General features: G+C 44.3%; 1 protein-coding gene across 4 annotated transcripts in view; it reads left to right on the forward strand.

The window, feature by feature from the left end:
- The window catches only part of NCAM1 (neural cell adhesion molecule 1), a 248,995-nt gene that overhangs the window by 188,793 nt on the left and 46,460 nt on the right, over nt 1-13,742 (forward strand). For 3 of the 4 annotated variants that reach the window (XM_067565563.1, XM_067565573.1, XM_067565580.1), the window contains exon 16: nt 3,804-3,935. In XM_067565563.1, the coding sequence (XP_067421664.1) occupies nt 3,804-3,935 (132 nt within the window). Of the gene's footprint in view, nt 1-3,803; nt 3,936-12,693; nt 12,730-13,742 lie in introns of all 4 variants that reach the window. The other variant, XM_067565590.1, reaches the window with a different exon arrangement.

Raw genomic sequence — 13,742 nt, forward strand, 5'->3', positions numbered from 1 at the left:
TGGTGGGATTCTAAAGTCACTCCCACTGGTATGAAGCGTATACCTTGAAGCTACCCTGCTCTGTGCTCTGTTACTGCCATTTCAGCTGTGCAGAGCCCCACCACTTGTAGGATCAGAAAACCATAGTGTCACCAAAGACTCTAGACCTATTTATTTTTATGTATAGCGGTAACACCTGGATTCTTCCCTCAGGGATCAGTCCCCATTGTGCTAGTTGCTGTTCACACATGAAAAGAAAGGGCCTGCTTCAGAGAACATGCAGTCTAAGTAACTGTGATCTGAGCAACAGAAATAATATTGTGCTTGCCTGATCTATAGTTTAAAGCCAAACCCAGTTGAGTTCCAGCTCCAGTTTTCCTTGGGTCAAAGAGTCATCAGACTCATTTGCAATAAACTCATTTAAGAGGAAGGTACAGCCGTGCTTCATCGAGAGGATGAATCAGGGCTGAGAGAGACATGCAGTAGACTTAAAACAATCCAAATGCCAGGGGGTTATTAGGGAGAAGCCTTTGTTTTAAGCATTGGAATCAACTACAGCTTTAACATTTTTAAATGACCTTCCAAGTCATCTGTCAGGGATGTTCCATGGGCAGCCTCCGCACTAAAATATTGTTCATTCAAACACATTATTTAGGAATAGCCGAAGTGGATCTGACACATGGTGCAACTAATTCAGTGTCCTTTCTCTAACAGGCCAGTGCCAACTGCTTCTAAGGAAAGTGTAAGAAATCTCACAGTGGGCAAATGTGGGGTAACCTGCACAACTGTGGAAGTCTCATCCAAATCTCTAATACTGAATAGTTGGATTAAGACCTAAAGCCTGAAGTTTAATATTCCTTCCTAAGTTTTTTGTTAATGTTAACTATTATAACTGAATAGTCTTTTTTTCTCCATACAAATGTCCAATCCCTTTTCAAATCTTGCAAAGTTCTTGACACCTGGTGGCAGTAAGTTCCACAGTCCAATCACTTACGTGAAAAAATATTTCCCTTTATCAGTTTTGAGTTTGCCACCTTTTAGTTTCATTGAACGTCTCCTTGTTCTTGTGTTGCGAAACAGGGAGAACAGAAGCTCCTGGTCTTTCCCGTCGAGACCAGTCATTATTTTATATAATTTTATCAAGTCCCCTCTTCTTCGCCTCCTTTCTAAGTAGTCCCAGTCCTTTCAACTTCTAAGGCCCCTAATCATGCTCATTGCCCTTCTCTGCACCCTCTCTGTTTCTGCAATATCCTCAAAGCCCTTCATTTTCAGTTTTTATTTTGTTTAACATTTCCCAGGAATGTAAGTGTTACTACAAAAATTTAAAAAATGGGTGAAAATTAGTGCAAAACATTGTCATATTTTTCTGAGTAAATCTCAGGTTTATATTGGTGGGCAGGAGAACAGAATAAAAGCAACAAATAGAGAAAAATAAGGATACTGAAAGTAAAAGCAGTTTAAGGCTGTGGTTTATTTAATGAACTGTATATTCATGCATGCATGCATGTGTATGTTCCACTATATTGCCTTACTTTAATATACAGCCTCACATTTACACTTAGACTAACTTAACAAACATATCCACCTAATGTAATATATTGGATTTTCTTGACATAATCAGTATTTTCATGTATTTGAATGGTCCAAAGCTCAGGTGAATATCAGTAAAAACCAAAGAATACCTTTGAAAACCTGGGAATTTTTCAGTGTAAACTTAAAACAGAGTCTTAAATATCCTGTTCAGGATGGGATGATCAGCATTGCACACAGGACCCAGATGAAACTGCTCCATTCATTTCAATGATGGTTTCATTTATGTACATATTTATTTTGGTTTGTACCTTCTGCCCAAGGCACTCTGCACAGCACTGCCATGAATTACAGAACCCAAATTCCCTCCCCTCCAAGAGATCTAATCCCCATCAAATCCTACAGCCTGGTAACAGTCTGTGCAAATCTATACAGCTTGTAGTGTGTCTTGGAGACCAGTATACCAAGGCTGTTTTGGACCGATGCGGCTGGTGGGGGGAGAATCTTGTTCCAGAGGGTTCTACCACCCATCCCATATGTATTCTTATTTGTATTACCATAACACGGTAGGATCCCTGCACCCCACAGAATCAGGTTTGGTTTCTCCATTTCTTCCTTCCTTTCTGTGAAGTGGAAATAGATTTTCTTTAGTTCAGACAATAACCTCACTCTGTCCCCCTCTCCTCCCCAAACTATGTCTGAACCTTGCGGTTCGATTCCCAAGGGAGGGTTGCAGCCTCTTCTCTTGCTGGAGGCTTGGCTCCCAGTCAGTTCGATAGAAATCAAGCAGACAAACAGCTGTACTGCTTCTCCCCCATCGATTCCTCCGCACCTCCAGGGTTTTTGCTTTTAAATTCTGCTATGTCAGGAAGGAGGGAAATCTCTCCCGAAGGTCACTGCTCAGGGTCATGCAGAGGCTGCGGTATCTGGGGCAAAGTAAGGAATCTGAAATGATTCCAGTCAACCTTTGAGGTGGGTTAGGAGTCAGATGATATGTAAAACCTCTTGGCTGACTGCAGCTACAAGAGACTGTCGTGTATGTACCACCAGCCTGCAAAGCTTAAACTCAGGGTCTCTGCTCATTTCATCACACACAATACTGTAGACATACGGCTCCTTGTTCTCTCAGCCCCTCCCTCTTAAGAATCTAGCGTGTGACAGTGACTGTGCTCTGTGAGATCTGCTTTTCCCTGCTAGTTTTGAATACTAGGCTGTATGATGCAAGAAAGTGAGGCCTAGACCCTACAATCAGAATCCTGGGAGGTCTATAAGGGAAGCGAGACCTTCTGCCTTGCATATGCCAAGGAGTGGCCCACAAACAACGCAAATCCTGAGTGCCCATGGAGCAGTGAGCCATTCAGGTGGAAAGCAGCTGTCTTCCCAGATCTTTCCCATTGTCGGGCTCTCCCCTCCGACGGCTCGCCCATCCAGCACATCACATTTATTCTTCTCTGCTGAGCAGAGATGCTTTGTGACTGCTTTGACAAAGCAACTTCCCCACAGCACGCAGGAACCGAGCTCCTGTTCTCTCTGCAGGGTCACATGCAGGTGCTTTCGCAGTGGCCTGTACAAATTTCAAGCCCAGATGTCCTACCCTGAGCTCTGAATGTGGATGCAAGAGGGGCTAAAAGGGTAGCTAGGAGCACTTAGCAGGCTGCAGTGTGTGTGGCCCTTGGAAGCCGATGCCCCGAGAGATGTCACATGCCCCCATGCTGTTCAGACCCTTGGTTCTGTCTGCAGGAAGTACCTGACAGTGGAGAGTAGTGGCTTTCTTCCCCAGGGTGGTTAAAATACAGCTGACTATCCATTCCCACGGATGCAGCAGTTGTAGGTATGTGCCCTGCGCACACAGACACACCATGGGACGGCTTGTGCTGCCCCATTCGCTCTCCCAGTCCCTCTGTCGCTCGCCTTGCTGGTTGTTTTGACTGCTGATGGACTGTCTCTGCTAAACATTTGGGGAGCATGGGTTGGAAGCCACTCTCCAACAGCTGACCAGCATTGGGCTTTGCGTTCTGCAGCCACAGCCCAGTATTGGGATGCGTAGGATCGCTCCTTGGAGAGCCCCAGTGATGGGGTGCAGCGGTTGCTCCCCTTGGGATGCGGTGAGGCACACAGCAGGCACCATCTCCTTTGAAGCGTCTCTGGCAGCAATACTAGCCTCGGGCACTCACACAGGGCCAGGCACAGCCCAGCCTACATATGTGTGGCTGACATAACAGGATATGCAAAAGGGCTTGTACTGACAGTCCATTCAAACCTCACCCTTTTCCCCCCTCTCATTTCTTCAACAGCAAACATGGAGGGCGTGATCACCATCATTGGCCTGAAACCGGAGACCATCTATGCCATTAAACTGTCAGCCATGAATGGCAAGGGCCTGGGCGAGATCAGTGCAGTGTCTGAGTTCAAGACCCAACCAGTTCGTAAGTAAAAGTCAACCCCACCCTGCTCTGTGGTTCTCTCCTTGGCTTTGCCCGAGGGATCCCTGCTGTGCACAGACAGTGCCTCTTCCTCTTGCAGGTCTCGGTGCACCCTTTGCAAAGTCTGTTGAGCATTGATGGTTTTGCCAGATTCCGTCATTAACATTTCCCTCCTCCAAGGCTGGGGTTTTGTATGGGGCTGCACCCCAATCACTGCAACAAATGTTCTTCTGTCCAGGGAACGTGGGCAGCGGACAGTCAGATGGCATTTTAATAATACAAACCAGCAGCCTGTTGAGAAGGGCTGGGTCTCCCAGTTGAAACTACAGGCTATTTTCATTGTTTGGGAGGGGGGAGGAAATTGGGTGGGTGTCAGAGAAGCCGTCATGAGAATGAGTGTGAAATTGCAGGAGGGTGGGAGAGGTGGTTTTACTGCTCTGCTGTTTGCTCTGTTAAAATGTTCACCCGCCTTGCCCCGAATCATCTCCATCTGTCAGTGGGATGCTTGTCTGCAGCCTGGGGCCTCCCCTCCCCACTTCAATCTTGAGCAAAATGCCCTGGAGCCAAAAGCAGATTTGATTTTTGAATGGGAGGATGCAATAGAAATCCTGCCAGCTGGGAAAGAGAGAAAATGACATTCCATGCGCATGAAAGCGGCGTATTGGAGCCAGAAGGGAAGAGCTGATATTTGCTTTCTATGGAGCCCTTCACCCTTTAATCTGATCCCAACCAGGGACTTAAGTTTCTGGGTCAGCCTGAGTTGACTCCTTGAGCTCTCCTGCTGCACGCCCCCTTGCATTTCAATATGGTGTTCCCCCTCTTTCACTGGAGTGCACCTGGAAAAGTCCACATATATCTCCTGCTTTCCTGACTCTGCTCAAGCTAGCAGTGCTTCGCAGGAGCTGTGCTCTCCATGATGCTCCAGCACACTGCCACTGATTGTTCTTGAGCTCCTGGGAGTTTTGCACAGTCACATAGGTAACCACACTCCTGATCACCCTGGCTGTTAAGCCCAGGTGCACTGAACAGTGCAAGCGCTATAGAATAGTGCAAACATCATGTTCCAAGAGAACCCAAGCCCATATGACAAGCCAGATCCCATATTACTTCTCGCCTTGTTGCAGTAATTCCCTTGTCTGACCCCTCTCCACAGGATCGCACTGAGTACAGCACCTGTTATTTTGAATTTCTAGCTCCATGCTCTCCTGTCTTTTCTTCTCTTTGACATTTTTGTTTTGGGGTCTGTCTCTTTTTTTTTTTTCTTTTTGTCTGTGTTCCATCTGTGGAAAACTGCAGGCATTCCTCACTCACGTAAGTGCCTCTCTGCATCTTTTTCTTTCTATCCATTCTGGAATGCTCCCTTAACATACCACTGCTATAGCATTTAACTTAATCTTTCCTCCCTCTCCTTGTCCTTAGAAATGAAGTAGCCAATGCTATCCAGCTCCTAATAACACTGACACTAGAGTAGCCATTCTGCTTTGCTTAGCGTGGCTCTCTGTTGAACTGAGCTGAGAGGTTAGCACCTTTTCCCCATTGTACAGCATGCAATATCAAAGATTTGTCACTGGCAATGATTTTTCTGAAGGTGAAGGTACTGCTACATCAGCAACTGCAGAGTGGAGTAGCCGAATGTTTCTTGGTTAGCACGCTTTAAAATGTTTCAAGGTTTCATGAAATTTAGAAAGCAAAAAACAGCAAAGAGCTTCAACATTTAAGAATTTTTTTTTGGTTTTTCAATCAACTCAGACACTTGTAAAATTCTGAATTTTTTTCAAAATTTGGAAGCAAAAGGGGAAAAATTTTGAGAAAATGTTCACAATTTCCCTCCTTTTTTTTAACAAGCTCTTTCCTTAGTAGCACTTAGACAGTCCTCCAGCAATTAAATGGATTGCAGCCACTTTCCCGTTAGTGCACAAACATATCTCTACCACCACCAGCAAAAATCCAAAATTAACTGGAGAAAATTAATGATGGATTTTATGGGTTTGTTTATTTGGAATACTTACATATCCAAGCTTAGTCAAAAAGTACTCACCACATATTCCATAGCTATCCCTGCCTTTCATATTAACAGCAGGGTAGTGAGGAGATGCCATTTTAGCTGGGCAAAAATTGCAGTAGCAGCTGCTTGCTGTATTAGAACATACCTCTTCTGGTGAGCTGATCCTGTGGCCAGAATGATAGCGGCAACCTTTAACTGGGCTGTTACCACCATGTTTGTGTTCTCAGAAACTTGCCAGGAGATACTACAGCTCCTTCGAAGTGTTTTAGCAGATATGTATGGTGAGATCCTGACTTGGCTGAAGTTGAGATTGGCTTTTGACTTCAGCGGGGCTGGGATTTTACCCATTGGATTCTTGAGCTATTGGTGGTGAAATGCTATGGTCCTACAGGGAAACCTGAGTGTGGATGAATCACTAAATAGATGAGTGGGTTGACTAACAGATAGCTGGATAGGCATGTATAGTGGTGGTTGGACAGAATGAGATTGTACCAATTACAGGTAGGAGAAGGTCAATGGGAGGGAATTCCTTAACTATTGTGATTCCTGGGCATGTGTGCCGTATGCTGCCTTTGTTGTTTGGAGCCTGTTAATTTTAGCAGAAGCAACTTGTATTTCATATAAAGTTAATCACAGTTAGTATTATGGCCATCTAGCAATTGGTTTGGCAGCTTGTTCTGAATTGGACAACAGCAGTGATATGCTGGGGAGATAAAAACACAGGCACTCAGATCTGTGATGATGAATGCCACAGAGAAAGAAAAAAAGGACTGAATTAGGCAGCAGAAAGGGATGTCAAAAGCCATGCTCTCAGTCATAGCTCCAGATACGCCTGCCAAACCACAGGCTCATCATCTGTTGACAATTCCATGGCTCTTACAACAGCAGTGTTAAATGACACCTGTAATATGGCATTTTTCACTTTGTTTTAAAGTATGGAGCCGTCGTCTAGAATTCGGTTCTCTGGACCACAATGTATCTTCTGTTTGATGAGACAGCTGCGGGTGCGCTGGCATGTCAGTGAGCAGGCTGAGACATACTCCTGCTCGTGGAGTTTTCACGGTCTAGTCTGGATGAACGCCCCATCTCTCTTGTAGTGTGGTTGTTAGAGCAGACGGTGGTGGGAGACCAGGCCTGAGATGGAGATGTGAAAGGACGTGTGGAGGTGGTTCCATGTCGGGGGAGAGCATGAAAGAAGGAGCAAAGTGTATAGTGATGAGAGAGGGGGATGAATTATGTCAGGGGCTTGGTCAAAACATCTGTCAGCTTCTCCTGCTGGTCCTTGAACAAACACACCTGGAAATGATGATGGATGACCACAGAGATTCACCATTGTGCAACTTCACAGAGTCTAGACAAGACAGGCTGGACACAGTCATCTGTCCTGTGGTGATGTGGACAGGAGGGCTGGAATCTGTCGTGAGGATCAAGCACCTGAAAGGGAACAAAGTCTAACCAGAATAGTTAGTGACTTAACACACTCTAATGTTAGGGCCCAGCTCTGCCATCTTCATGACGTGTACTCACACAGGCCACCTCATTGTGACCACTCTGGGTAAGCACCACATGCCACTTGAATCAGATGGCAGAATCGGGCCCCTGATAAGGAATGAAGATCAAGCAGTGAAGTGCCCAGTGCCGCTAGGGAGCGGAGGGAGTTAGAGCAGACACTGGACAAGCTCGCTTAGCAGAAGAGCTCTGGAGGGATTGGAGCATTGTTATTGTGATCCTGCTTTCTTTTCACTCTTTTCCTAACGCTCCCATCCCCGTCTCTGCCATCCCGCCTTGCGCTGAATCAGGCTCAGAGTTGCACTCCTGGTTTTCAAGATCCATCCCGGCTTTGCCTCAGCCAACAGCTCCTTCCACCTCAGCCTCCTCCCTGACGGTTGTCCCCTGCAGTGTCACTCCGCTCGCTAGCTCAGAAACTCTCTCGATCTCTTATACTCCTCCATCTTTTAATCTCCCCTTGATACTTTCCTTTCCTTTCCTCTACTTTCCTTTTCAGCTTACAACCAGCTCCTGCATTCTCTGTGGTTGTGTGTGAAGGCGGCTCCGTAAGAATACGCCATGTTGTATTACACCGGGGCTTTTGAAATGGTTTGATTTGTTCATGCAACCGATTGAAGATCAGACAAGGAAAAACCCTTGGGGATTTCAGAATCTCCCTGCAGGGAGTCAGTAAGGTTTGGGGAAGGCATTTCATGCCAGCTTTGCTCTTCTAAACTATTTGGGAGTATTGCAGTAAGGGAATGTTGTTGGATGTATGTGATGCACTGTGCTTTCTTGGAAAGCATAGCACAGTCCTGCCTCCTTGGGTCTTGGGCTGGGGACTCAGCATTGTGAAAGCAGTAGCAGAAAGGTGTTTGAGATTGATGCTGAGGCCCACATTCTCATGCCTTTACTCATGTTGAATAGGACTTTGCTCCATGAGTAGTCTTTGTCAACCTTGCCCATGCTAATATAATCACGTAGCATGGGGTATGTAAAATATTTAATTACATTTTTTTTTAAGAACTCCACACAATTTTCCCTGGAGACAGGAAAGGAGAAAAATAGACCCACACCTGGTGGATGCTAGTCACAGTGAGTACATTTTTCAGAAATTCCTAAGTGACTTTTTAATAGTACCATTGGTGGATATGTAGGTGTGGAAATACCTTTTATTGGACCACCTTCTGTTGGTGAGAGATCCACCTGATGAAGAGCTCTGTGTAAACTCCAAAGGTAGTCTCTCTCATCAACAGAAGGTGGTTCAATAAAAGTTATTACCTCACCCACCGTGTCTCCCTTTTAATAAATATGTAGCTTTTCTCTAGCACTTTCCATCAGAAGATATCAAAGTGCTTTATGGTCTTGAGCTTAGGAACCAAATGTCTGTTTTCAAATGTGAAATAGACATTTAGGAGCTGAAGTCTCATTTAAAGTCAATGGCACTCAGGCTCCTAAGCCGCTTTTGAAATGGGACACAGGGCCCTTTCAAAAATGTTACCTTACATTTCCTTGAAAATCAATGGGAATTAGGAGCTCTGAAAGTGGGATTTGGGCTTCTAAATCACTTAGGTGCTTCTGAAAATTGTACCTGTACTTTCGTGCATATCTGGAAGGCACTCAGTGAAGGAGAGCTGCATAAGAACCTAAAAAAGACTAGGATAGAATAATCCCACTGACACCGTGGACAGCCACTCATGGAGTAAAGATATCAGATTCTGGCTCTCAATAGGAAGGCAGGAAGCAAAGTTATGCAGCAGTTTTTCAGACAGAAAGTGGGTCCTGCAAAATGAATGCTGTAAGCACCCTACTTTTTTTTTTGTAAGGGGTTTGTGCAACTGATTTGCATGATGATACTGACATAAGACTTTCAGGTTTGTGTATGTCTCTAACTTTAAAGCAGATAATGAGGAAGTATCACTCATGACAAATAGAAGGTAACGTATCTCAATCCTGATAAACAAGTTAATTCAAGTTAAAGATCACCAGTGTGTGGCCAGTTCTTACATTGCTATCCGGTGGGAAGAGGAACAGGAAATGTTCTGATTAAGTCTGGTTCCATTTCAGTATCTGCAATTCTGAAGATGCTCCATGGATGGTAGCCAACGCTGTTAGTCCCAGTGCCCCTTTTGCCATTTAAATAAGTTTGCAGAAGCAAAGACAAAATGTCCAAATAATCATCATCTCAGGTTATTCTTTAAAAGCCAATGCAGATGTAGTTGACATGAAACTTAGAGCAGATTTTTTAACTCTGGCAGCAAGCATGTTTATGGAACAATAAAACACGTTTGTTTGCCACTGTTTTGTCTTGGGGTTATGAAAACATGTTGATGATGAAACCTCTCCAAATGTGCTGCAGTGAGTCAGCCAACCGTAGTTAACTATGAAAGAAGAGAGACAGCAGTACTTAAATGGCTTGTGGTTTATGGGCAGCTTAGCAATAATGTTGATGTCCACAACCGTGTCTTAAAGTAATGTGTTTAAAGAATTAAAGAACAAACCACTTTTAGCTGACTGGAGCGGCTGGGTCATAGGAAGTTCTTCCAGCCAAGAGCAAACTTATTAGCAGTGCAACCATGTGGGACTTGGAAGCAGAGATCTCAAGAAGAGGCTTTCTACCTGCAGAACATTTTTGACTTCTTAGTCCATTGATACTCTAAACTTTTTAGACTGGGTTGCGGAAGAGGCACTAAAATGTTACATGAACACATCCCCTAAGGAGAGTCAGTGAACATAGAGCATGGTGCAGACTGTTACACAGTTATTGCAGATACCACCCTGACTCTCCCGGAGACTAACATCATCACGACTCCATGTGGGAAATCTCATAAAGCAGCAGTAGCCTATGGGCATTGCAAGTAGCATTAGTATTACTGAAACAAGCAAAGCTGTTTACTGTAGTCAGTTCAAAACTACTGAAAAAGATTATGATCCCCCAATTCATGGACATCAGCGAGATCCAGATGACTGGCCAAGGGTATTACTACTCCTGCCTTTTTTCATTAATCTAGTGTGTACTTTTTGAACTCGGAGTGAGAGCTGCAGCCATGTGTGCGACAGAGCTAAAGTCATGGTCAGAGGGGAAATCTGATCCCTTATGGGATAATCCAGTGAGCTATGGAATTTTCAAGGAGTAAAATGTGAATTTGGCTATTGGACGCTATCCAAAATTCCATTTGACACATCTGCATCCAAAAGGTTGGAAGTTTGGTGCTAAAACATTGCACGTTAACACAGCATATCAGGAAAAGCTGACTCTTGTGCTTTAGGATTAATGGGGATATCCTGGTAAATGGGCTCCGTTCTTGGCCAGCAAGATGACCTTGACAGGTGTCTGCCGGGTGAACTTTGTTTGCATTAATACATTAAACCGGTAGAGCATTAACAAGGCATGGGAGGACAGAGCTGGTCAAGGCCAAATGCCTAAAATGAATGTATTTGGCCACCAAATTAGATGCATTCTGTTGGATTACAGAAAACATCAGTGATCAGAACCTGTGACTGTGATACCATTGATCTGGGAACAAAGCTGGCTGGTGACAAGCCAACACAAGCTAGAACCCCCAAAACTGTCTAAACACAACAGACAACTTCCACTTTTTTTTTTTTTTTCCAGTATCTGCTATCAAAATGTTCCCAAATGGAAAACAGGTAGTCTGCTTGATTAAGAAGATACTGATTGCAGTTTGGAGAAAGTAAAGGGGGGAATAAAGATTGGAGAGACAGTATTGTTAAGATTCGTCACTAAATCTTTCCTCAGTGATTGAGTTGATTTGATACTCTTTAGAATGTAATTGCTTGAATGTTACCTCTTAACTTGCTGTGTTGCTGGGGAGTGAGAGAGAGAGAGAAAATAGATACAGTCGTGGATGACCCCTGAAACAGACAGCATTTGCTTTTGTGTGACTAATTAGATATTATACTTACTATACATTTTGGAAATTCAAGTAGAAAGGATAGCTATTACTAGTTAAACATGCAGAGAAACCCATGTTAACTGTAATCTCGTGTGCTGAAGTAAATGGATCAGGAGCAAACATGGAAGTTCTCATCTGGGTGGATTTAGCATTCCATTTGAGGAGTAGGGTTTAGTCTGACATGGAGACTCCAGCATGAGTTTTTTCAAGAGTCTTCACAGACAGGAATGTTGAGGTTGTATTTTAATACCAGCCAAAACTGTTTTCTGGCTTAGAATTTGTTTGAATGTCAAAGGGATGTGATTTTGTAGTGTCTGTTGTTGTGATGATTGTTTGGAGTATTTGTTTTTCTCACTAATCACCAGAATAAACCAGTTTCTCCATAACCTTTAGGAATATGGGGTCTCAGACCATTAATAGTATAATAGTATGGACACAGATTATACTGCTGAAAGGATGGTGCACCTTGCCACTGTCAGAAGATAGGATACTGGAATAGATGGTCTGACCTAGTATTGGTTGGGTGTTCTTGTTTTTTGTTTTGTTTTGTTTTTCCCTCAGTGACTCATTTTTAGCATCCCTCATTACTCTGTTTAAAAACAACCATGGACTGCATACTCTCCTCACAAGTGTTGCTTCAGTTCAAGGCCCTGGAGCTTCTTGCTGCAGTGCAGGTGGGTCTTACAGGGGAGCTAAAGTGCACTTGTTTATGCCTTCATTTAAAAGAACAACACTTGAATGGTCCCTGATCCCTAAAATGATGTGTGATCGAGATTAAAGATCACAAATAAATACATTATAAGGCAAAATAAAGGATGACAGTAGTTTTCACTACTCTATATCTGCAAAGACCTGAGTTCAGGATTCTGCCTCCCTTATAACTCTTGGTCACATCCCTCATCCCTAACCAGTGGAAGGGACGCCTGTATCTCTCCTGGTTGGTTACTTATCGGTGGTATCGACTGTTGCAGACGTAACGGAGCCACATTCTGCTCTCACTCGCTTGGGGCCTGATCCATTGGCCAGCATCTCCATTGCAATCAGTGGGCATTGGTTTGGGCTCAGCATACAACTGAAGCAACTTAAGTGTGGTATGTGGTGGTGGGTGGAGATGCGCTGAGGTGAAATTAGTTTACATGAGAGAAACACAGGCCTTGCAACATACAGAGCCTGTCAGTTTCCCTTTAACAGAAAGCTGTTTTGTCTTTCATTCTCCTCTTCTCATGCACAGGCCTTCAGAAAGTCCTTATCCCAAGGAAATCCTGCCATTTCACTCCTTCCTATTTTCCTTCCTTCGGCTGCATTTAACAGGAATTTCATCCCCCTTTCACTTTCCTTTCTCTTTCTTTAGCAACTGCTGTTGCCCCTCCCTTCCATTTCGCAGACAGTGAGTATAACGGAAGCCTTGGCTTTGCTCTGCATGTGTTGCACCACAGCTGGTGGTGAGATCTGCTTAACATCATTTCTTTTACCTGAGTGACGACTAAACCTTCTCAGTAAAGGGAATGTGGATAACACAAGCCAAATTCCTAAGCAAGAGACAGGAAGGCAAATGGGGTACTAAACTTTCCAGGCAGATGGGGGAAGAGAGGTCAAAAGAGTGAAGTCGATGGGAGTTTTGTCATGGACTTCAGTGGGACCTTTCACTCATAGCATTTTGCATTCCATTCCCATTTTGTGGAGGTGTCCAGCTGGTGTGGTCAGAGGCTGTTTCCTGAGCTCATTTTGGCAAAGCAGATAGTGAGGTTAGCATCTTAGCCAAAAAAGAGGAATACTGAAATGATCAACGGTTAATGGCTTCTGCCTCCTTAAGCCTGCTGCTAAATTGCCTCCTCAGGCTGCAGAAGGAAATAATTTCTTTCTGTCCTGTTTCCTCTTCTGAAATGTGCATCATCAGATTTAGGCTGCAGCTCACACAGGGGTCTCTTCCACTTCTCCAGTCTCATTCATGGCTCACATCAGCAGGACTGATGCCGGCACGAGAGGAGGAGGAGGAATTAAACCCAGGTTTAGCTGCATACACACCAGTCTGCAGCACTAGCTATGGTGTCCCCTGGGGAAGATCTCCGCTCCTCTTAAAAAAAAAAAGAATAGGTATGTTACACAGAGTGGTATAAAAGAAATCCCTCCCAGCCGTGTCTCATGCTGTGGTTCCCTCTGGCATTTGGAAATGGAGACGTTTTTGCTCCGGGGCTACCGTTCTTAGAGATCCATGCAGGAGAGATGCTTGTTTTATGCTTGTGTGCTCTGCCTTTCCTGTCTGGTGTGGAGTGATGAATGCTGTTGATAACGTTTGTAAGGGGCTTCAGATCTGTCACCCTTCAAAGATGCCAGCTGGGCAGTACTTTATTGCTTCCTCTAAGGATGGTTTTTTGTTTTGGGTTTTTTGTTTTTGAGACC

The sequence above is a fragment of the Emydura macquarii genome, unplaced genomic scaffold, assembly GCF_026122565.2.
Source record: "Emydura macquarii macquarii isolate MOO-44397 ecotype Brisbane River unplaced genomic scaffold, CSIRO-AGI_Emac_v2 contig_312, whole genome shotgun sequence".
Lineage (NCBI taxonomy): Eukaryota > Metazoa > Chordata > Testudines > Chelidae > Emydura > Emydura macquarii.